Source organism: Mya arenaria, chromosome 2 (assembly GCF_026914265.1).
Source record: "Mya arenaria isolate MELC-2E11 chromosome 2, ASM2691426v1".
Taxonomy (NCBI): Eukaryota; Metazoa; Mollusca; class Bivalvia; order Myida; family Myidae; genus Mya; species Mya arenaria.
The window spans coordinates 14,988,294-15,012,901 of NC_069123.1; the positions used below are offsets into that span (position 1 = coordinate 14,988,294).

Sequence of the window (24,608 nt, forward strand, 5' to 3'; positions counted from 1 at the left end):
TACCCTCGATAAGTCATTCAAACAAACAAGAAAACCATTAAAGAATGTCAGGTTCATATATAATAACAGTAATTACGTGTTTGAATATTAATATTTCTTCAATACTAATACAATACTAATACAACTTAGATTTTTTAAACTACTACGACTATACAGATAATCTTTGCGTTTAGAATAAACGACTGAAATTGAATTATATGAAGCCAGACGTTTTAATGGTTGTTCATACACTTACAAAAAGATAACATAACTTACCTAGATCTAGACAAAACTCAGAGGAGGTACGAGGCGAAAACATGAAAAGACAAATGTGTCCCTGAACGGTATCAACATTATGTCGCTGCTCTAGATCAATATTTTTCAATAAGCTTTTTTTTTCAATTATCGTTCACACAATTAAAATTGTAAAAGTGTTAACGGAAAGATTCATACTCATTGTTACACCTGACTAAATATGCTACAGACCGCGGTTTGACATTCGGTTATTAACAATTGCCAAAATTCGTCACTAGATTGTTGACTAGATCTTTATATTCATGATAGTGAAACATTGTGTTATTTCTTCATGAAAATATATATCCTGTTAATGTTTAAGGTTGCGGTTTAAGTAGCCAAATCTAGGTTGAAACAAAAGTTCGATCAGTTGTGAAACTGCTTTATAAATAACTCAAAGCGTCATATATATTCAGTTTTATGATTTTATTTGGCTCTTTGGAATTGACAACACTCTAATAATTTATTAAAGAACAGTTCAAATAACCGCCTTTAAAATTTTACAAAAAAATATAAAGGTTTGAATATGAGTACTTTGATCGTTCGGTAACTTTGTGTTATTCGACTCGAGTCCTCACTAACAGCCAGCGTTAATGAGACGGTAAACGTCCTTTAATGCTCAACATAATCGATTTGACCTTGATCAAAGGACACACATCAGGTTGCAAATTGCATGATTGCTTTGTATCGTTCACAAGCAGCAATGGATTTATTGAAAAAGCTTATTTCAATCATTCCTAGATCTTTTGCACAAACAGTGATCTTGAAGTTTATATCAGTAGATATTATACTTGAAGAATTATACTCTTCGATAAGGATGTTATGTTTTTCAATTGATAAAGAAAAAAATACACTATGAATACAAATACTTATATTTCCTATGCAAAGTTTGTAACATCCGAACTTCAATTAATGTTCTATTTAATATGGACAACCCATTGTGTTCCCCATACTCGTCTATAGTTTTCTTAATGTTTCAAAATCCACATTTGTTTATATTGTAAAGCTGGAAACTTTTTAAATGTCACAATTCTACTGTTTTGGGGCAGATATGGTAAAATTACATATGTTTTGGTAGTTGTAGGTATCCTCATATTAAACCTTAAAGGTCAGTGACCACTGAATATTTTATAGTCAATTGACCATCCGAGTTAATCCACTGTTTTACGACCACCAATATTACATATGGGAAGAAAGTTCCATGGGTGAACCAAATATGATTGAAAAGTAACGATAAAACAATACAATTGGTTGACAGGAACAATGTGAGCAAAGTTTCCAATTCAAGCTGTGATAAGAAAAGAAAATATCCTAATATTTGTTTCACTGACTATGGGTGTTTTAGACAGTAGTTTGATATTATTTTATCGTCCAGGCCTTCACATTGTCTTGGAAAGGTTTGCCGTAAAGGATTGAGAAGGATGTTCTCTTCCCCGCGTTCCCCTAAACATGTCCAAATTTACTTTTAATGTTTATATTGCAGATAAAAATCTAAAACACGCAATTGATTACGAAATAAAAATCGTTTTCTCTACCAAATCCATATCGTATCTCGGCTGGGGAGGGGGTCTTGTCCATGGTTGCGCCCTCAAATTGCACACCCTGATATACACGTTGACACCTAGGTCGGTATGTTGTTTATACGACTATTTGAGTAACTAAAGCTGTCGAATGCTGTCTGATTATAATAGTTTTATTTTTGCCGGAATTTTACTACAACTTAATTACTAATAATATGAAACCGTATGCATCTCGTTACTTCTTATGTTATATGACTTGAGTCCGGAAAACCGGAATAACAACTGCGTTAACGAGATAGTAAACGCCTGCAATGCTAAACATCAATCGATTTGACTTTGATGAAAGGATACACATCAGATCGCGCATTGACAGATTGTTTTTTACAGGCTGTAAACAGCAATTGGATTATTGATTACCCTTGACTTCAATCATTACAAAATATCTTACAAAAACAGCAAAAGTGTGATTCATCTGTCAATATTTCAGTTTGTAACGCTTTTGAATTGATAACGAAAATTATCAAACAATGTATACAAACACTGATAATATCCGTATATATTGCGTACCATGCGAACACTTATAGAAGCTCAAAATTATATGGAGAAATCAAGTTGTATAGTAATGAATGGCTTGAATATTTCATAACCATCGTAACCTCGGGAAAAAAACACCAATTCGGAAATCCCTTGTTGAGCTAGCCGGAAATATAAGAGATCGTCAGCCTAAATATTTCTACAATTAAGTTCTTGATGTGTTATCTAGTATAACTAAATTTATTGTTGAAATAACATGGTAATATCTCCAATATAGTACAGATATGATCTTGTAAACTAAATAAAAACTATTACATTTGTTTAAAAAAGTAAAACGACACTTTCAATCAATGTTTACATCTATTTATTGCTTATTTGAAGAAAGAAAAATATGACCACTTGACAAGATTTTTTTTTTATCGTATCATTACGCGATTCGCATGAACACAATTTGTATAAGAAAAAAAGACAAGTATTGTTTGACAAAATTACTAAGTTAATTGCGATTTTACAGAATAAAGACATTAAGGATAAATGTCCTTAAAGTCTGAAAACTCTTCAAAAGAAGGAAATGCATAGCCAAACAAGAAGTATTTAGCTAAGCCTAAGAAATTTGGCTCGATGTTAACAATTCCCGGCCGATACCAAATGACATCGGACGCTTGTGAAAGATAAAAACTTAATATACATTCTGTGTCTGTAGTTTATTTGCAATACCTCATTTGAAATTACAGGGACAAGTCAAGTAGCATGGTTTTTTTTTATTTGTGTGTTTATATGCCACAATCAGCCGCCCTAAATGCACCCTATGTCTTCAGTACATATAAAGGAAATTCCTTGTATATAGTTTGTTTAAATGGTGATGTGGGTGGTTATAAACGATGATGAGATGCATATTGACAACAACCTATATACTTAACAATACAATCACAGCAGAAGTTAAGAAAGGTGCTGCAATTAAGATATCTCGTACACAAAGACGTAGCCAATTTTATGAAACTGAATAAAGTATCCAGGTTATGGCTAGTTTGCACTTAAAAGCAATTTGGTAAGGCTACAGTACTTATTGGAAAACTATTGACCAATCAATTCAATGTCCGCCCGGTTAGCTCAATCGGTCGAGCGTTGGACTCTGAATCGGACAACCCGGGTTCGATTCCCAGGCGGACCAGGTCACTTCTGTTGTGATTGGTTATGAAATCCTTTCTACGACCATTCGCACTGTACCACTGCCCCTGGCATTTACAGAAGTTGTCAGTTCCTTGCAGAGGTGGAGGCACCCAGTACTGGTTCTGCCTAGGATAGGTGTGCGGTGGTTGAACTGTCACTCTGGGACCCTTCAATGTTCTCACGCCGGGACCCGGTGTATAAACTACTAACACCACCCAATCAATTCAATATTGGCTAACTTTAACTTAACAACGTAAAAAATTAATTTAATGCGGTATATTAAAGTGATATATCATTTTAAAGGTTACGTCATTACTAACTCAAATATGCACATTTTTTTCAAAATCCATCAATTTTTTACAGAATTATGGCCCTTTTAATTTTACATTTTTATCAATTTTTCTGCCGAAATAGGTCAAATTCAAAACTTCGGAATTTAAATGAAATAAATAATGTCAAACAACACATTTTATTTATTTTCTATAAATTTAATACACATTCCTAAATATCAGAACCTAAAGTATAAGACCAGTTTTATACAATTGGTTGTAGGTTGTTACATAGAACATTATGGAACAGAGACAAAAACTGGCCTCTACAATTTGATCATTCGTCAACTAGATTCTTTCGACACAAACGTCGGCAGAGTTCGTAACGTGGAATTCCCGTGCCTAAACACGGGTTTAAGTTTTTTTTACTCTGACTGATTTGTCTTTACTGTCTGATTATAACGCTTCATTGTTGCGATAGAAATGATTTACGATGTTAATTGTATTTGTTCTTCAGACAACTAATGACAATCCAGCACGTTACCATGAACATCATTTTTCATTTTTGTAAGTGTTGCGTGTTCGTTGACTATCAGTCAAAGATGTTCTGCTGCTCTTTGATATTTTCTTTGAGGAAATATAAATCATACGTTACTTAATAAAATAAAATACTGTCTCAGGTGGTAACTATTAACGAAGACAAACATGTTGACATACTTTGACAAAGATAACTCCTCAATGTTTTGTTAGATTGAATGAATTATGGTATGCACAAGTATCATTCATACATATTACCAGTTCCCTTGAGAATTTGTTTTTGATGACACCAACGTTGTACCGCGTGAACTGAAGGCAAAGTATTATGAAACATTTTCAATGTCGAAAAGCAATTAATTTCGGTCCGTCATTTGTTTAAGAAACCACCCGCATTTCTCTTGTTGTGGTAGTAGTAGTAGTATTGCTTAGTATTTGACATTTTGGGAAAGGGCCGAATCTACTGTAAGAAGAACAATTTTGTATATCTTTTTCATATAAACTTTAATCATATTACATTGCTCTGTTCTTTTTCTTCATCACATATTGTGTTTTTTTTATATGTTAATGCAATGACTAAATTTGACAAGATGAGTATTCCATTCGTATATACATTACTCACTTTCATCAGTTCAAGCATTCGAAGAGTCATAAGTGGCTGTGTTTGATAACTCATACACTATAAGGACCCCACTGGAAATAAGTCCCAGGGCTTTCAGTTGGCATCCTAGATTATTACTCATTGTAAACTCTCAAGTAAGTTCGAGTAACGAAGTATGGTTTCTAGGATTTAAGTCAACAAATGTATCGAATATGTTGGATTCAATTAGTTATCACGGTGACCATAATACCTTTATTTAAATTTATTCTTCGGTTAAAAGCAATTTACAAACACATTTAAGCAATATCCAACTTTTTAACATATAACCTACTGTAATATGCTTTACCATAAACAATATTGAAGGGCAATCTTGAGTGTGACGTTTCCATTGGTTTCGGCAAAAATGTCTGGCGACATGCTATAGAACTGATGAATATATGTAAATTTCAATTTTGCTTGTGCTATATCATATGAAAGTTCATTCGAAGCCAGTTTCTTTGCTGCTATTCAAAACATTTTTGTAAATTATATACTGATTTTTTTAGTACACTTAAATCGAGTTTATTATGCCACTAAGTAGACATGAACAATATGACAATAACCAAACAAAATGTAAAGAAAGGCGGGGACACCATGTGCTGCATTCATGACGTCGACATATGATGTCAACATCAATTAGAATGTTGTACTATAATCAATTAACACAAAGGCTTACGAAACAATTACAAAGGGTAACATAAATAACTAAGGAATATGGAATTATCAACAGATATGTTTCAATGACACGTAGAGAAACACAATTATGGGAATCTACAAAACAAATTGTTATATAACGACGGTGTAAATAAGACTCATTCTGTCGATAAAAAGCCATGTTCATACAAAGTACGTGAAGGTAATAATCGTTTCTACTCTAGAGCACTTGATTTTTCAATCAATCGTTTCAAACCTGAATTAACCGATGATGCGTTAGCACTCTATCCCTTCAGACAATGGTTGATTGATGTCCATAGTGTAATGTAATGTTCTTAGCGGCGCTGACAAACATGAATTTATCTTTTCCAAGATATTGTATCATAAGGGATCTCGAAATATTTATAAGCCCATTTTTACGAAGCTTTCAACTTAAGTTGATATTAAAACTGAGTAAAGTCAAAAGTCCTTGATTGGGTATAGGTAATAAGGAATAAGTATATTCTGTTGCATGCAAAACAGTACAATTGAGTTCTGTTTTTTGAAGTTGTCTTAATTAATGAATAGTATTTAAATTCAAACAAAAAGATGAGAGTTTAAAGTTTTTAAAAATATATTACACTTGTGATTGATAGATATTTGTTTAAAAAATATACTTAAAGCCTGACGTTTTTGCCGAGTATGTTAATAAAATGTATGAGCAAGTTTTTCAAAGTCCCAAGAACATATTTCATACAGAAATACGGTCATAAACAAATGGCATTTACTACAGTGGTATTAAAACTATAGAATTAATTAAGGAGACAATCCCAGAAAAGATTTGGATATGCAATGTTTTTAATAAATGCCACGAATGCGGCAATTCATGATACTTGGCTACGGAACGACAAATAAATAGTCCACACATCATTGATTCTAACATATATCAAACTTACTGAAGTGCAAGAGTTTATGAAAAACTGTTTGTTTTATTGATCTAAATTGCTATGAGAATCTATGTCGATTTGACAGCTTCCGATTAAAGATTCAATGAACTACCCATGCTACCAATCCCAGTTAATGCTTGAAATAGAGATTCCTATATCATATGGGAATTATTGGAAGGATTCATGGTTCCAGGTCAATGTTAATTACTGATAGGTTATTTAAACATTCAACGAAACCACTTAAGAAACTGAGTTCCGTAATAGATACCAGAAATAACATGTTTAAATGTTAATATTTCGTCGATACTAAAACAATATTGGACAGTTTAATACTATAAAAACAAGTCGTAGGCGTTCAAATATACAGTTAATGTTTGCTTTGAGAATTAACCATTGAATTTGAATTACACGAAGCCAGACGTTTTAATAGATGTTGAAACACGTTAAAAAGATAAGGGAACTTGCCTAGATCTAGACGAAACTCATGGGAGATACGAGGCGAATATTTGAACATAAAATGCATCCCTTAACGATACCAACATTTTGTCACATAAGATCAATATTTTTCAATAACCGTTCCCACAAACAAAGTTGTAAATTCAAGAAGCGCTTACATCAGAGAGGCTTCTACCAATTGTTGCATCTGAATAAATGTGCCGTAGAACAATAACGGCGGTTTGACATTTTGTTTTTGGTAATGCCAAATCTTCAGAAAATTGTTGACTAGAACTCCATATTCATGATAGGGAAGTACTGTGCAATTTCTTCATAAAAAATAAATGTCCTGAAAATGTCCAAGGTTGCATCATGGAGTTGCCAAATCCAGGCTGACACAAAAGTTGGATCAGTTGTGAACACGGCTTTATAAGGAACTCATGCAGTGGAATGACTTATGTTTTATGATTTTATTTGTTTCGTCGGGATCGACATCACTTTTCATTAACGAACAGTTCAAGTAACCGCCTTTGACAAAGTTTTGAGTCTTAACCGTATTACAATTTTACAAAATAATTATATAAAGGTATGCAATCTTCAATTATTTAGTAACTTTGGGTTAGTTGATTTGAGTCCTGAATAACAACTGCGTTAACGATATGATAAACGACTTTAATGCTCAACATCGATAGATTTGACCTTGATGAAAGGATACACATCAGATTGCACATTGAATGATTACTTCTAGCGATCAAAATAGTATTGGATATATTGATTACGCTTTTTTTCCAATCATTTCTAGATCTTTTAAACAAACAGCAATCATGAAGTTTATATCCGTGTATATGATACTTTATAGAATCATATTCTCCGAAAAGGTTGTTATGTTTTAAACTGATAAAGCAAAAACCCCACAATGAATACAAAGACTTATAATACCTGTTTATATTGTGACATGCGAGCATCAATTGATGTTCTAATAGTTATGGACAACGCAAGCTATTTTGTAATCAATTAAGTTGCGAATTAACGTTGATTAGACACAATTCCATACAGAGTGCATACTTGATTTTACTGTAACGAAATGATACATATTGAGCCACACCAGATATCTCCTGAATTTGTTATAACAATCGCAACCGCAAGAAAAAACATCAATTCAGAAATCCATTGTTGATGCTTGTCGGAAATAAATTGATTGATATATAGATATCAATGAAATTATGTGAACATATTTCCTCTGGTTCTGTTGTGTAGTTATATTTTTACTTGCCAGAACAAGTACAGGTTTTTGGAGAAGAACTTTTTAAGATATATTTATCTTTCGTTCTAATGTACAAGTGTTTTCAGCATGTGTGTATACGCTGATTAATGAAATATGTTTAAACTAAGTACAAATTTTATCTCATAAGCTACTCTTTCAATGGCACCATATCAATATCTGCATTTTTATAGCATATTTCGACAAGAAACATGGTGACTTGAAAACTTAAAAAGAATAGCTGTTTCGACTTTTCTACACGATCACTTAAACTGGTTGTATATAGGACTATCGAGACCTCACTTACGATGCTTTATAAATCGATGCGTTCTTCTTGAACGACGTTCGAGTAAACACTTTATTTTTTCATTAAACGTCATTTTAATGTGTGTAAATCATTTCTGGTTTAAAAGGTTTGTTCTGGAGTTTTAAACCTAACAAAATATTTAAGAAGTCTTTGAAAATAGCCATCTTTACAATAAAAAAAAGTAATTATGCGAAAAAAGTCACTTTTACTTGTCTGACTGAAAGCATTTAGCATTTTAATAATTGAAAATGAAAAAGTGTCATCAAAAGATTTTATTTAACATTACCACAAGCAAGAAAGTCCAAAGTGAACCCATGCCCTTCGAAAGTTTAAAAAAAAAAACGTTTGAAACTGTTTTAAAGGTCACATTTCTACTGTTTGGGGGAAATTAGATATATTTTGGTAGTTTCATGTAACCCAGGATTGACCTTCATAGGTCAGTGACCACTGAATAGATATTTATATATTCTTTAGTCGATTGACCACGCTATTTAACATGAATGGGAAGAAAGTTCCACGCGTGTACCAATTATCATGCAATGTTAAAAAGCTACGATCATAAAATAAAATAGATTGATTGTAACAACTATGTATTAAATTAAATTACCAAATCCGGTGTATGATTATAATCAATGCGGTGACAATATTAACAATAACATGTTGATCACGTGGATCCCGCATGTGCAGCAGTTTAAATCACAAACCATTCGGATGTAAATCCTATAAATTTGAAAGTAGCCAATGGTCTGATATGGTAGAACCGTGTTTTAATCTAATTTAAACAATAAAACAGAAAAAATGTACCTCTGAGTTATCAATACCGAATTTGTGTAACTTGCCCTCCATCGAAACGTCATGGACATTCCACAGACCAGTAGAATAAGACAAGCAAAGATATCATACCTGGCCAAAATTTCTCAAAAAAATCTTAACCGTTAAAAGCTGAAGTATCCTATTCAAGTTAAAGAAATTTTTACCTAACTTAAACTAGATAAAAGTTTGTTTTTTTTGTAGCGATCACAGATAAAAGATTTTTTCTTTTCAATTCTCAGAACTCTTTAAAATGTATCTTGACATCCTATTAAAAAGGTCCTAAGTCGGGGCTTGATATGCAAGAAGAAATGTCGAGCTGATATTTTCCGATGAACAAACACATAAAACAACCCATGGTGCCATTCCATGTTTAAGTTTGAACTGAAATAAGCCAATATGATATCGGCTTTGAATATTTATTTTGGCCAAATTTCTAGCGAACACTTTTGACTAGAGCTCAAAATCTATAATCAAGGAACATTATCTGATCTATTCATGAGAATAAATACCTTAAAAACAAATACTGTCATTTTAATTTTCTACTATTTTATACCTCAAATTGGTGTGGAAATGTTTGTTTTTGCGGATTAAGTTGGTTGTAACCTTCTCCGTGCGCCACTAAACATGTCTAGATTAACTTTTTATGTAAATAGTGTAAACAAAAAAAATCAACACCAGAACGCACCGTTTAAGAATAAATATCATTTTTTAACATATCTATTTCGGAGCTGGACTAGGGAGGGGTCATAAACAAGGTTGTGCCCAAAGAGGCTCACCCTCTTATACTATATCCTCGTTGACACTTAGTTTGTCAGTTGTGCAAACGCATTAAAGGCCTAGTTTAATGAATGTTTGGCATGATAATCCCTTGCTGTGCATCTCCTGGTAATTGCACTGGTGTCACAGTAGGAGCCAATTTCCTGTGTATTCGTTTATTGGCTCAGGGCCATTTAGGGTCCGTTTCCTTAATAAAACTTCCAAAACTGCACAGCAGGATACTCAGATCGAAGATCTGATAAGAGGGATCAAGGCAAGTAGATTAAGATCAATCAACAGAGGTTGTGTACTATTTACATTTTTTTTTATTATTTTTTTTTTAAATATATATATAATTATTTATAACAGAACTATGGAGTCGCCTAAACTGAATCGAAATTTAACACGGGAATTTATAACTGTATGCAATTGGTTACTTCACATGTTCTATGACGTGGCTATTTGACTTGAGTCCTGAATAACAACTGCGTAAACGAGATAGTAAACGCCTGCAATGCTAAACATCAATCGATTTGAACTTGATGAAAGGATACACATCGGATTGTAAATTGAATGATTGCTTTTACAGGCTGCAAACAGCAATTGGATTATTGATTACCCATTCCTTTAATCATTACTAAATCTTTTGCATAAACAGCAATAGTTTGATTCATCTGTCAATATCTTAATTGGTAACACTTTCAAATTGATTACGAAAACTAACAAACAGTCTCAGGAAAAAAAAAAACACTGATAGTATCCGTAATATTGTGTAACATGCGAGCATCAATTGATTTTCAAAAGTATATGGATACATCAAGCTGTATAGTAATCAATTTAGCAGGCAAATAAATATACAATGGATACAATTCCATTAACTGTGCATACTTGATTTTACATCACCGAATTACTTGATATTGAGCCAGACTAGATATCTCGTGAATATTTCATAACCATCGTAACCTCGGTAAAAACATCAATTCAGAAATCCATTGTTGCGCATATTGGAAACATTATCAAGCGCAATATTAGAGAAAGTCATCCGTAATATGCCTAGACAAAATTTCTTGATATATTTTTAAGTATGGGTTATTGAAATAAAATGAAAATATCTCCTCTCGTTTAGGTGTTTAGTACTATTTCTCCGGCCCAGAACGTCTGCAGATTCGATTTTGTAAACTCAACAACAGCACAACGCTTCAAAAAAAGGTAAACATTACTTAAAAAAAATAAGAAAAGTATAGCCACGTCATAGAACATGTGAATTAGCCAGTTGCATACAGTTATAAATTCCTTTGTTAAAATAGCGCGTAAAGGTTTTCTAATTTAAATCAATTTATGTCCATGAGTACATATAAATCGACCGACACAATTTGTCAATCTTCTAGGGTACACGTGGTAGACAACCCATGTAAATTTCGAATTGGAAAAATACGCAAGCGATGTGATTAATCAGTCAGTCAGAGTCAATGCGTTTCGTCACAAAATCTGCATAGCAAATGACTGATGTACGTAATATGTATTTTCCATGCCTTAACACAGGTTTTTTAGTTCCGGCTGCATTTTACTGTCTGGTTCTAAGGCTTCATTGTTGCGATAGAAATGATTTACGATGCTGATTCTACTAGTTTGTATGACAATTAATTATCATCAACCACGTCATCGTGAACATTATTTTACATTTTTGAAAGTTTTGCAAGTTATTTGACTGTCAGTCAAAGATGCTCTGCTGCTCTTTGATAAAAATATTGATGAGATATACATCATAACTTACTTAATAAAGTTAAAATACTGTATTGAAGAGGGATTACTTTTGAAGAAGACAAAAATACTAACTTACATTGGCAAAGATAACCCTTGCTTTGTTTGATATTCACGCGGCACACCGTTGGTGTCGTCATAAACATATGTGAGAGTTCACAGAGTAACTTTTAATATGCATTTCAGAATAGAAAATATTGTTCATGATGACGTGGTTGATGATAATTAATTGTCAGATTTGTCAACACAGTCTTCAATTTTTTTGTGGGGAATTTGAAATTAAGTATGCACAAGTATCATTCATATAAATGTATGTTAAAAGTTACTCTGTGAACTCTCACATATGTTTATGACGACACCAACGGTGTGCCGCGTGACTTGACAATTGGGGAATTTTAAACCGATTTTTGCTTAATTTCGAAAAGCAATAAACTGTGTTCCGTCGTTTATCTATGAAACCTCTTGTGACATTTTTGATATTTGTGGTGGTGGTGGTAGTGGTACTGGTGGTGGTAGTGGCGGTGGTGGTGGTAGTGGTGATGGTAGTTGTTGTGGATGTAATAGTATTGCTTAGTATTTGACGCCAGCGCTCTACCTGTGTACATAATGCAATGTTATGTTGTTAGCAGCAGCGCTGACTAATATGATAATGTGTCCTTCAAGTTTTTGTGTGATAAGAAATCTTGAGACATGCATAAGCCAATTTTAACGAAGAATTCATTTTTTAAACCAATCAGTTGGGAGTTTATATATTCTATTGCTTGCAGTCTATGGCAACTGATTATTTTTTGACGTAACAGAACAAAACATTTATTAAGATACAATCATATACAGATACAGCTTATGATCATCAAAACAATTATCATAGCTTGAACAACAGGATAGATAATGAAACATGATTGCAAACAAAAACAACAAGAAGGGAGCAATAACGTTCAGTTTAAGTTAGATTGTAATGTTCACTTCATAGTCTCTGATCTAATTTGCCTTTATTGTATTTATAGCCAGTTTGTGTAACAATGACTTCTATTTAGAGTAAAGAAGAGTAACACATTTTAACATACTAGATCGCTGTAAATGATTAATGAGCAGTTTTTCAATTAAAAATAGTAGATGACAGTTGACATTTTCTAAAGAGTAATGAATTGATAAATTGTTTGAAATATTGATTTTTAAGCGTTGTCGCTATTTTGAGTAAATTAATAAAATGTATAAGCCATTTTTCAAATGTCACGAACGTAATCGACTACCTTGGTGATAAAACTAATTAATGTCTTGTAGCCAATCCTAGAAATGAATTGGAACTACAATGTATTTATTAAATGCCACAAATGGGGCGATTCATGATTTTTGGCTACGTAGCCGCAAATAAATATTCCAGATAGGTAATTTACACCCACCAGGGAACCATTAAAGAAATTACTTCCAGGATCAAATACCAGATGAATTGCCAATAAAGATAGAGCTTTTGTTTTATTCCTCGCCTGTCGTGATTAAGGGAACGCAACCTACAACTCTTCTATTGTTCATACTAACATAAATAAGGAGTCGTTTAATATGTTCTGTTGGGTCAGATATTAAAAGATATAATGTGAAATATGAACGATAGCAAGTGCTCTGTTGTGTCAAAATGAGTTATTGAAACACTATAGAAATTTGAAGGCTTTAAAAAAAGTACTCCAAAGCACAGGCCCATTATCAGTAACATGTTCAATCCGAGTTTGAGACTTCAAATTGAAAGCATAGTTTCATTAAATAGAATATATTGTTAGAAGTGATTGCGAATATTATTGTATATGTTGTAAAATCCCTGTTTAAATACAGCGTACACATATTATGTCAAAATAAACCAAGTTTTATGAGATTAATTAAAGATTTTGCTTCTCTGAGGCTGGTTCGCTAACCCCGACTCAAGATGCTAGTCAAAATCGTCGTGTTTTAAGGCACAAGGCTAATACTTTTCACATTAAAAGAGTAAAATATTACAAGAAAAACACACAAGCAGACCACACTTGCATCAACATAGTATGATCAATAAATGATGTATGCTACCACCTTGAAACTGTCAGTGAAAGACGGGTTTACTGTTTTTCAACTAATTGCAGATGCGCTCAGACTGCATACTCATTATTTTGTTAATAACGATGAGTGCCTTTTAACGAGTGAATGTCAAAAAAGAACAGCCCAACAGGTTGAAAGTAATCCGTCATAGGTTTCGTGTGAGTAAACAGTCCAACAGGATGAACGAGTTCTGTCCCAACATGTTCAACAAGAATATCGCTTAATGTAATCTTTGGATTGTTTCTTTTACGTCGAATGGTATGAATTAGAAAAGACCGAATACAGTTGAAACCTGTATGTAATATATTGAATGTAACCATAATCCTAGTAGCTAGTGTTTTGTCATGAACAGACACATTATATCTAGAACTGATATATCACTTAATATGAACTTTCAAAGTGTACATTCTTCTTAATATACATTTTACGAAACGAGCTGTTTTGTTGGGAATATGTTATTTCAAAATATCTCGACTTCCCATTTTCAAACCCGATTTTCTTTATATTGATATTATAAATTCATTACAGCCAGTATAAATTGCGTCTGTAAAAGCCGCATTTGCACAACATACGTTTATATACGATAACATCTCTGTTTCCGAACACAAGGACGTTCTTTTTTCATTATATGAGGTTTCACAGACTTGCACTGCGCTATCTAGAAGAATGTCAAGATAATACTCCAGGGAGTGATGTCATTGCTAATTTGGTTTATGGAAAAGCCAAAAAGTAGCTTTGCTCCTGGTATGTTGGAAATGGAGTAAGATTTACGAAGTTAATGCAATTAGTTTAGAGTGAAGCCGGAAAATACTGTGACCTTAAAGAAACCTAATCATAGTCCAACATGGCAGATAATTTGTTCATTCCCACATACACATATGCTGTCTAAACAACTATTTGGTGTTTTCTTTTACAAAATATATATTAATTGATTCGGGTTTCTTGTCCAAAATTTCTAGTTTCCGTCTGTCGGGATTTTTTAGAAAGTAAATAGAATCATTAAAGTTACTAGTTATATTGTATTTAGATATTTCCATCTACATTATTGTACGCCTGTACGTATTCATATATGACATGCCAGGGATCTTAACTTTGAGACAAAAAAATACATAAAACCGAAAGCCTTAAAAATCCGTATATTTCGTGAATCATCAATTCAATGGCATAAGTTTAAAAGTTGCAGCATATCGTAAGGATGACGATGAATCATAGTGTTTTCGTTATAAACATTCAGTTTGGATAAATTGTTCGCAATAGTATTGGTTTGCAAGTCTGAATCTGCAGATTAATCATCAACACTGTTGTCATGCATTCATTTCGTGTAGACAGCTAATTTAAGCGTAATAATGGCAAATATTGAGGATGATTCGAACCTCGAGGAGAAATGTAAGGTATATTTCACTTTTTTTAAAAATAAACTCTTATAAACATGCGATAATTTAGAAGCGTCATTTGATTGAACTTGAACGTCGCATAGGGAACGAGAAAAGTTAGTTTCTTTGTTTGATTGTTGTTGTTTTTTTGTCGGAAAAGGGCATAGTTCAATCAAAGATATTGTGTGTTTTTTTCAATACGTAGGCGTATCGTTGACAACAGAGTACCAATTTTGAATTTCTTAAACAGTTTTGAGTTACGGTTAATGTCTTTAAAGTTAAGTCTTTGCAGAACGCCCGTGACGACAACATCACCTGACTATCGCAATATTTCCAGCATAGAATGTTGCTGTGATTGATCAATACGTATGTTTTTGGTTTCAATTCACAGGCCTTCATACTTAAGTAGCGCGAATCGAAATCAGGTATCGGGATATTTACTTTTTGACTTGATATGTTTATAGAAATAATGTGTCGTGTTTTCAAAATGAGTAGTATGGTGTTGTGTAATTTTTAAATAAACTTCCTTAAGTTTGCAATGTTAACGTGAATTCTTTCAGCAAACCCAAGAATCGTAAACAAATTTTTGTGAAGAAGCGAGGATAACATTTGATAATAGGTAATTACGGAATATCGGGTTTCATTTTAATAACATTTCACTAGCAATTAACTCGCGATTTCAGGCAAAACCCCTAGTACACAAAGGTCTACCAGATTATGTTATGAAACAAGCTAGTTGTAATCGTCAATTTAAATTATAAGGTAATAGCAGGCACTTATCGGTTACAGTTTCAGGCCACTCAAAAGTATTTTTGAAATCGATTTGATTTTTCGAAGTAAAATCAAGCTTGTCGAGTCTACAGACATTCAGCGCTTTCATTTATTAGCCTTTGAATGGAGCCATACTCAATAATGTAAAAAATATAAGTAGATTATATGATGTGTGTGTGTGCGTGTGTGCGTGTGTGTGTGTGTGTGTGTGAATAATGTATAATAAATACAATAAATAATAAATTCCACATTACGCCTTTAATAAAATATACAAACAATAAAAATATGTTTTTGAATATACGTATTGTAGTTAAATAGTTTTACCTTTTGTATAAAAACCATACATGCTCGTATGTCAATTTCATATATTGACCTTTGAACAATATGATGGTCAAACGTGTTGACGCTTGTTATAGAAATGAGGTTTTGGATCTTATAATGTTTCTAAGAACGCAGGAAATGTGCAAACAGTGTAGTATTTACTTTGTTTGGTAAAAGAGAATCAATATTTGTTCAGTTCCAAATGCAAACTGTCTTAAAATGGGTTTCATTCAATTTACTGTCAAGTGTGTACTTAGTTTCAAGGTTTTGTTGATTTTCTAAGTTTGTTCTGGTAGCAAATTCGAATATTTCGTTATATTGATAGTTGGCTACCAGGGTATTTGTAGAATTGATCATGAATGATAACATGTACATTTTTTGGGAAAAAATACTTTGATGACACCAGATACGTCAGGATTGATATGAAATGAAAATATTATTTTGAAAATTGTCGATCGAGTTCCTGACTTTTCGTACAACATTTGATAGTGTTCTCTGAAAATCGACTTGTTATTGCTTTGTTAATTATAAACGTCATCACAGTTTCATAGACAATCCAAAATGCAATATGTTTATTATATATAAAACAATCATAAGCTTGAATCTTTCGTTTTTATAATATTTACATTTATGAATAAAAAAATGTTGTTTTTAAATATGTTTTTAATTTTTTTCATTTTTTCTGACTTGTGAAGCATTGTGGAGTCAGTGTTTATATCATATATTGTATAAAAAATAACCATGTGTCGTCGGCGATACCATGTTTTTATTGACCAATGTAAGACATAGAACATTCTGGAAGTTACGAGAATACAATGGAATAATGAATAACTCTCTTTAATTGACTTTTGACTGTTTTAAGCCCAAAAGACAATACTAGTGATAAAGTGTTCTCTATTTGGCCAAAAAAAACAATGAGAACAGTCGTGGACTCAAGGAACGAAATGGTAATGACAGCCTTCAAGCTAAACCAGCCTTTAACAAATTAAGACTATCATAATAAATGCGTAAAAAGGTTCAAAGTGGCATTCTGACCTAACATGGAGGTATATTCAGAAATGATATTAAGAATATTAGGGATTCTAATATTTAGAAAACTTTCTTTAAAAAAAAACTGAATTTATTTATTTTATAAAAACAACGTTTGGATTGAATAAATCAGAAATTTGAAATTTTCAAAAAGTGCTGCAGCACGGTTTCTTATGTATTAAAAAGTTTAAGAAGAAAATTAGTTTTAAACAAGATTATATGAAAACTAGAAAACTTACCGCATGGAATAATTGCATAGAATAATCCTAGTCCAATCCATATTTTCACCTGCTTCATTTTGCACGAAATGTCTTGATACCACTTAACATGCATTGGAAACCTTCTTCTTTTATCTAGTACTTCCCGAAACAACGGTGAAATCATGTTTGTAGTCCATTACATGCTAACCTGGGGTATTCATTTGTTTGTTTGTATCATAATAAGCACTCGCGGCGTGGAATCCAAAACCTGATGGTAGTTGTCAGATGAGGCATTGCAAACGAACACAAAAATTATGTACTTGAGAACACATCACATCGCAAGCATATTCTATCTTAAACACTTTTTCTTTACCCAACTGGCTCATAAAAGCAAAGCTCTTACAAGTTATGTGACTTGATTCGTCTCCTCTTGTCAATCTTAAAACCTATTGGCGCGGAAAACTGGTAAAGATCAATTCTCTCGGTAGGAACAATAAACCCGGCTCGATATCCAAAGATAGCTTTTATCTGTCAGATATTTCTTTATAGCCAATATTGCCACAACTTTTATTTCTATTATCACTGCCACACACGCATCTTTTGGCGTTTGGCAATGTAATTACACTGGTCCAGCCATAGCACTAATTGATTAGTCTTATTCCAGAATTTGCTTTTTTGTTCAGCTACAATATGGTGGAGCCCATACGCGTCTTATTTGGGGGAATTTAATTGGTTTCATTGTCGTTTTTCTTGACAAGACAAACAAGATTGATCCGGATAAACCGCCGTTGTCTGTCAAGTGTGATTTTTGCCCGCTTCTCCAAAACTGCTCGGTTGCTCTGAAAATTTAAGATCAAATATAATTTCTACAAATTAAATAACAAAAGAAAATAGTTGATTTTTTAAATAAAGAAACAGTATTACAAAATTGAGCATTTATTGCAATGCACCCACATACTTAAATGTTAAGTCTAGTTTCGCTTTATTAATCCCTAACCCGCAAGTTCTCAAACATTCTTCAGTCCCTTATATCAGGATTATGCTAATCTCACTATTTTTGTTGTTCTATAAAATGTGTTATATTTACTTCTTCAAGATTTTTTATTAAAAATGTAGGAATAATCTGTATGATTATCAGAATAAACAATTTTTCATTTATCAAAATCCATTTTCAGTATGTATTTTATCTAATTGAAATAAGCGTCTTAAGTCTGTTAAGCTTAAGAAGTTTCGAGAAATTGGGGCCAGAATTAAGCTTACCTCACTATTCTTTTTTTGTTGTTATAAATTGTGTATTTCTCTCCTTTTAAAGATATTCAGACTTTTCGAGTAAACATTGCACTTAATCTAATCATATGTACCACAAACAGTTATCCGTCTCCATGTGATTTCATTCACAATATTAAAACCGAAGAATATTTCACAATTCTTATTTACATAAGCTACACGATTAAATGCAGTTGTTTCAATGTATTTCTTTCTGCAATTCTTAACACAAAAACACTCATTGAAAAGATCCCGATGTATTCTCTATTTACTTGAATGGCTTTAACGTCAATACATCCGATCTAATGATCTTGGCAAAGTGAAGCTCATTACACTTTTAATGAACGTTTACGTCAACCCTCGCAATTTGATATCATGACGAGGTAAATTTAACTGCTCAATCCTCGAGTTCTCTCATTTATCATCTCATGTGTCTGAATAACCAAGAAATTATTCAAAGCTTGCAAGAGTTCATGTAACGTCACTATGGAAACCAATATTCTCCGGAATTCAATAAAAGGGATGTTCTTATATGCTTTCGGAATTTAATTTCAATCCGCATGCCGACGGTCGAGTCATATCCATCGATTTCCTCATTGGCGTTTTTTTCTCTCCAAATAATACGAGCTACTGATTTCTGTTCATCTTGATGCTCTGTATTCGTTCCGAGGTTTAAAGTGACACTCTTATTCAAATTAATACATACACATGTAAAACAAACATTGATTCCGACATATCATCCTTTTTGGTATATTCAAACAATTGTATTAGTTGTTAATCTGTAAATCTTATTGGGAGTAAGCGTGCATATCTAATTATATACTGAAGTCATATTGAGCTACACGCTCTTGCTTCAACGGTTTTGGATAACGTAATAATAGTGTGTATTCGGTGTATATCGAAGTTGACCATCAGGAGAATAACGAGATTAGTTTGGCCAGATTTTGGTTTCATAAGGACATTCCCCCATATTAGAAAATAAATAAGTGCACCCCGGGCAGACTTTTTCTGTGAATTTAGCCATGCTGAAAAATAATGTCTGTCACATCCCATGCAAGATGAGTCAGGCGAAACACTGTGCCCATTGTTACTTGTTTTACTGTATGGTTCATGAAAATAATATTATAGCGTTTAAGATACATTTTATATACGTATACTCTACATATGATTAAAAAGGATAATAAAAAATCGTCAAATACGCGAATTTTAGAAGAACTATTTGAGTTCGAGCATTGATCTAGGTACAAAACTTCGTCATGACAACAGTAATAAAAAATAATCCGGACATTCGCACGTCCTCTCGGTATAATTGTTTCTTTCTGGTAAGGGTACTCATGATATATATAAATATTCTAGTATAATTTCAGGCATATCTAGTACCACCAACTTCTCCTATTTAAAATATATTAAAAAATCGTATTTTATTCATTAAAGAACTGTTTAAGTATGAGATTTAAGTAATAAGCTAAACAGTTTGTGTTAAAACTTAACGATTAAGATGGGCAAAGCGATGAAAGCGAGCGAGACCTTCTTTGTCAAATAAATACTATATGTGCTAACTGTACACACATGTTCTAACTGACTTAGATCCTAATAGTGACGTTTTATCTGCTAAGTGTCACTTTACTAATTCAATGACGACAGCCGTTCTATTGACTGTAAATGTAAGTAATGATCTTAAATGCGTTTATATATTAAACATTTGCTGTCAGTCTCATTGAAACAAATCGTTATAAAAATCTTTTTTTTTTTGTCGCACACTATTCTCAAAATTAAATCAGAAAATAAAATGAAACGTGAACACATCTGAGACCAGGATTACCAATCCGGCAGTTATTAAGGTAATACTATACGAATACCAATGATAACATATGTGTTTCTATGATAGCAAAACAAAACCATCCTGTTTTTTGACCGGTCCAAACAGCCGTTATAAAAACTTTATCTTAAATAGTTTTGACTCGCAGCGTTGATGTATTATTTTAACTACGTAGCTCTAAAAACACTTTTGTGCTTAATTTAGATTTTTGATAATTCTATTATTTTTACTGTGAAGTCAGAACACCTACCCACAGATAACGCTATGGTATTCCCATAGCTGAAACCAGAATGATGTCTGGTGAGAAAGTGGAATCACACCCAGATCTGGCATTTCGGCTGTAATGAAATAAGTATTGACAAGCATGCAGATGTTTCTAGGACTTGTGGTGGAAAGTGAATGTTTGACAGGACATTTCTCAACGTTTTACTCATGGGACATAGCGACTTGTAGTTGCAGTTTGGTATTGGTTGGGTTAATTTACAAAATATTCGTGCAGATTGCATAGATATGAAAATAATTATAAGTACAGGGGCAAGCTACAGGGACAAACACGCCAGCCAAATTTGTCGATAACCCTGTTTAAAGTCATAAGGTCCAATGTCTGACCGACACGTATTAAAGCTGCACTCTCACAGATGTATCATCTTTACAACTTTTTTATTTCTTGTCTTAGAAAGAGCAAATTTTTGCGTAAATATCTACAAACCAATGACATAATATTGCTGACAAAAAATCAGATCGTAGAGTTTCATATTTCCGTTCAAAAATTAATGTTTTATGGCTTAAACCGAAGCAAAGCGTGGCAAGAGTTAGCATATGCATTAAAATGTATAAATAATATTGTGAATATCCTCACTGGAACGGTATTTTCATTTTGGTATATATGACGTATCATTGTATCGCCTTGACCGAGATTTCACCTTTGTTTACGGAGAATAAAAAAGCGCCCTTGAAAATACTTGCGTTCAAAAATGTCAACTCCAGTAATGGCAATTTTCGTTTAACGGTAAAGGGAAATGTAATCGAATAATCTACGTCAACATCAATTAAGTAACTATACATTTGCAGACCTTACAACACTAGAAACAAAGCAAGGTTAGAACTCTGGATATAATGTATTACGTGTTGACATTTAGAAAAAAACGTCTGGGAATCTCCTCAAAGATATTTGTCACAAAGCTATTAGGGTAGATAATTCGTTTAGGTAAATGGCTTGAAATTGTTGACACTCTCTGGAATAGCACATTGCATCCGTGGAAACTTGTGATGTAAATGTTTCTTTTTCAGGAGGTAGTTTTTTCCATTGCAATAGTAATGGTTCGATGTATATGTTTTGTTGTGCTGACTTGTTGAGGTTTTCATTTAATAAAAGAAAACGAAATAGTGACTGCCTGGCGGTACCAAATGCTCCCAAAGGTTGGGTAAAGCGGCCTATCTTTCACCTCGTGAACATCATAATATATATTTCATGAGTGACTAAAACATAAATTGCTATCTTACACTGAACCATACAATTAATCTATATAATCCATTATCCTGAAACTCTACTTTTATGAGATAATAATAAGCATGTTTGATTCAGTTTCATAACTATATATCCGTTCATTGGAAGAAAAAGGCGCTCGTTAAACTGTCAATGTCTACTTTCACCTGCTTAAATTGTACATTTTGCTACAAGTCGGGTCACTTACTTATAATATTATATTTAACATATATGTGAACATTTCTTTTACTGAAATTTAACACTTAGAGTGTTTATACATAAAGTTAGAACATTTATCGCTACAATGTAAATATGTTGTTAGTTGGCATGAACTTCCATTGATATAGTACATACGTCGATAAATCAATGATCTAACACTGTAACAACTGATTATCCTATTCGAATGTTCTAGACAAAACTTGCAGATACGATCGTCAATATAACCATTTGTGTTACACAGTTGGTGTTTAATCAGTTTTAATCAATTTCCCACAGGAAATGCCGTACTAAATCCAATCAAAACCAAAAAAGCCAAGCCTCTCTAAATTATGTATTACGCCACAGATTGTCTAAGACGAGATCGCACTATTGAACACTCATTATAAGCTAGAAGTTAGCAACTTGGTGAACCTTCGTGTCATTTTGAGAAGATCTACATCACACTCCATTTCTATGACATTAAAGCAAGGAGATTTAAAGAAGTCATTAGTTTGGTTAATTGAAACAGCAAGTCTTAAATTGGCAGCGAGAACATCAAATCAAGCAAAGCCTTGAACACACTATGTTGTTATAATTGGTGAGAAGTCACCGTCAGATATAGTATATGTTTAATTAAGAATTACGGTGAAAATTGGAATCATTATCACCTTGTGCAGGTATTTCATGGTATTGGCCAGGTTAGTCGTCAAGCAACTCCTGACAACATTTAAGCCAACGAACCGAATACATCTTATAAATCCATGCCTTCTATATCAACAAGGGGAATTCACCATCAACTGAAGGACTCCGAGTTAAAAAGGCTAAACTTGAACAAATTAGAGACAAAACAAAACAAAACAAACTGTAACATATTTATGAAATATTCATGTAAACAATGGCTCTGCCATAACATTGCAAGTATGAGCTTTAGTGGGCATGAACTAGTTTAGCCACGGGTGGGAAGAGGGGCGGAGAGGGAGCTGATTTGCTTATTTGCTGCCGGTTCACGGGCAGATCACATGCAGTGACCCCAACATTCTATTGGTACTTTATATATATAAATATTGTATTTATCGATATACTTCAGCGAAACTTACAGAATTATTTCTCAATTAGCCGTTAAATATGCACGATATAATTATTATTTTTTCTTTTTTTCTTTTTCTATGGTTTCTACTTTTATTTGTTTACGAAGTACAATTTTTCCACTATAACTTTTTTTAAATTCAATATTTTCTATAAATGCACTATTTAAAAAGCAGCTAAAGGTTTATCACTCAAAATTTATGTTTTTTAGACATGTGTATGAATTGATTTTAAACACGAGTATATTTTTAGCAATTGAGCAGTACATCTTTAAACATAATACACAATAGAATACGATTTGAAACAGAGTGTAATTGTAATGCTGCCAGGCTGTTGTATGAAAATATAGATGATATTTAAATGCAGGAACTCTCACGAGAAAGTATTTAAAACACAATTTTATTCGACGAGTTCAGGAAATGTGTAAGTAAGCGAGCCCGTTGGCGCTGACCGACATGTTTCCTGGACGGACAAGTACAATGAGTGTAAGATTCATGCACATGCCTTTCCCGGTAAGAAGTAGCAAACAATATCTACCTATTTCACCTGCTCAAGTGATGAGCCAAATACCACAAAGCAATGTCATTTCTGCGCTGCATCCGTTGCGCAGATATAGTACCATGAATAATTTAAAACAATAGACACGCCCAATCGCTTTAGATTTATTAATAAGTAGAATGCATACTAAGACGATATCCAATCACAATATAAACACTATACTTTAAACGCAAACGAGACCTTCTTTGAAATTGAGACGGCATATCAAGTACAATGGCGTCAAAATTTGCAATAAATGATACAAAACGGCATTTCCAGTGTAAACACAAGAAGATCGCCTTTAAATAGCATTCACGACATCAAGAGGATATATCACCGTACCGTTAAACATTTATATGGAAAATGAACTACTGTATTCAAATAAATCTTAATCATTGATATAAAATGAGAAATACACGTTTATGTGTATTATGAAAAACACGGATACAAAGTAACGATGGCTATGTCAAACCGGAAACAATTCATGGCATTAACATAATAAACATACCGCGGGGGGCGGGGGTATATAGTATATATGCACGTTGTTGTTTGTGGAGTTTTGTGCTGTTGTTCCATGTTTCTTGTTTGTGATTTGTTTTGTTCTATGT

General features: G+C 32.9%; 1 protein-coding gene across 3 annotated transcripts in view; it reads right to left on the reverse strand.

Annotated features, from left to right (window-relative positions):
• The window catches only part of LOC128245509 (uncharacterized), a 66,810-nt gene that overhangs the window by 18,275 nt on the left and 23,927 nt on the right, over positions 1–24,608 (reverse strand). For 2 of the 3 annotated variants that reach the window (XM_052963712.1, XM_052963717.1), the window contains exon 2: positions 17,648–18,447. In XM_052963712.1, coding sequence (XP_052819672.1) covers positions 17,648–17,792 — 145 coding nt within the window. In that variant the 5' untranslated portion in view covers positions 17,793–18,447. Of the gene's footprint in view, positions 1–17,647; positions 18,448–18,868; positions 19,654–24,608 lie in introns of those variants that run through there. The other variant, XM_052963704.1, reaches the window with a different exon arrangement.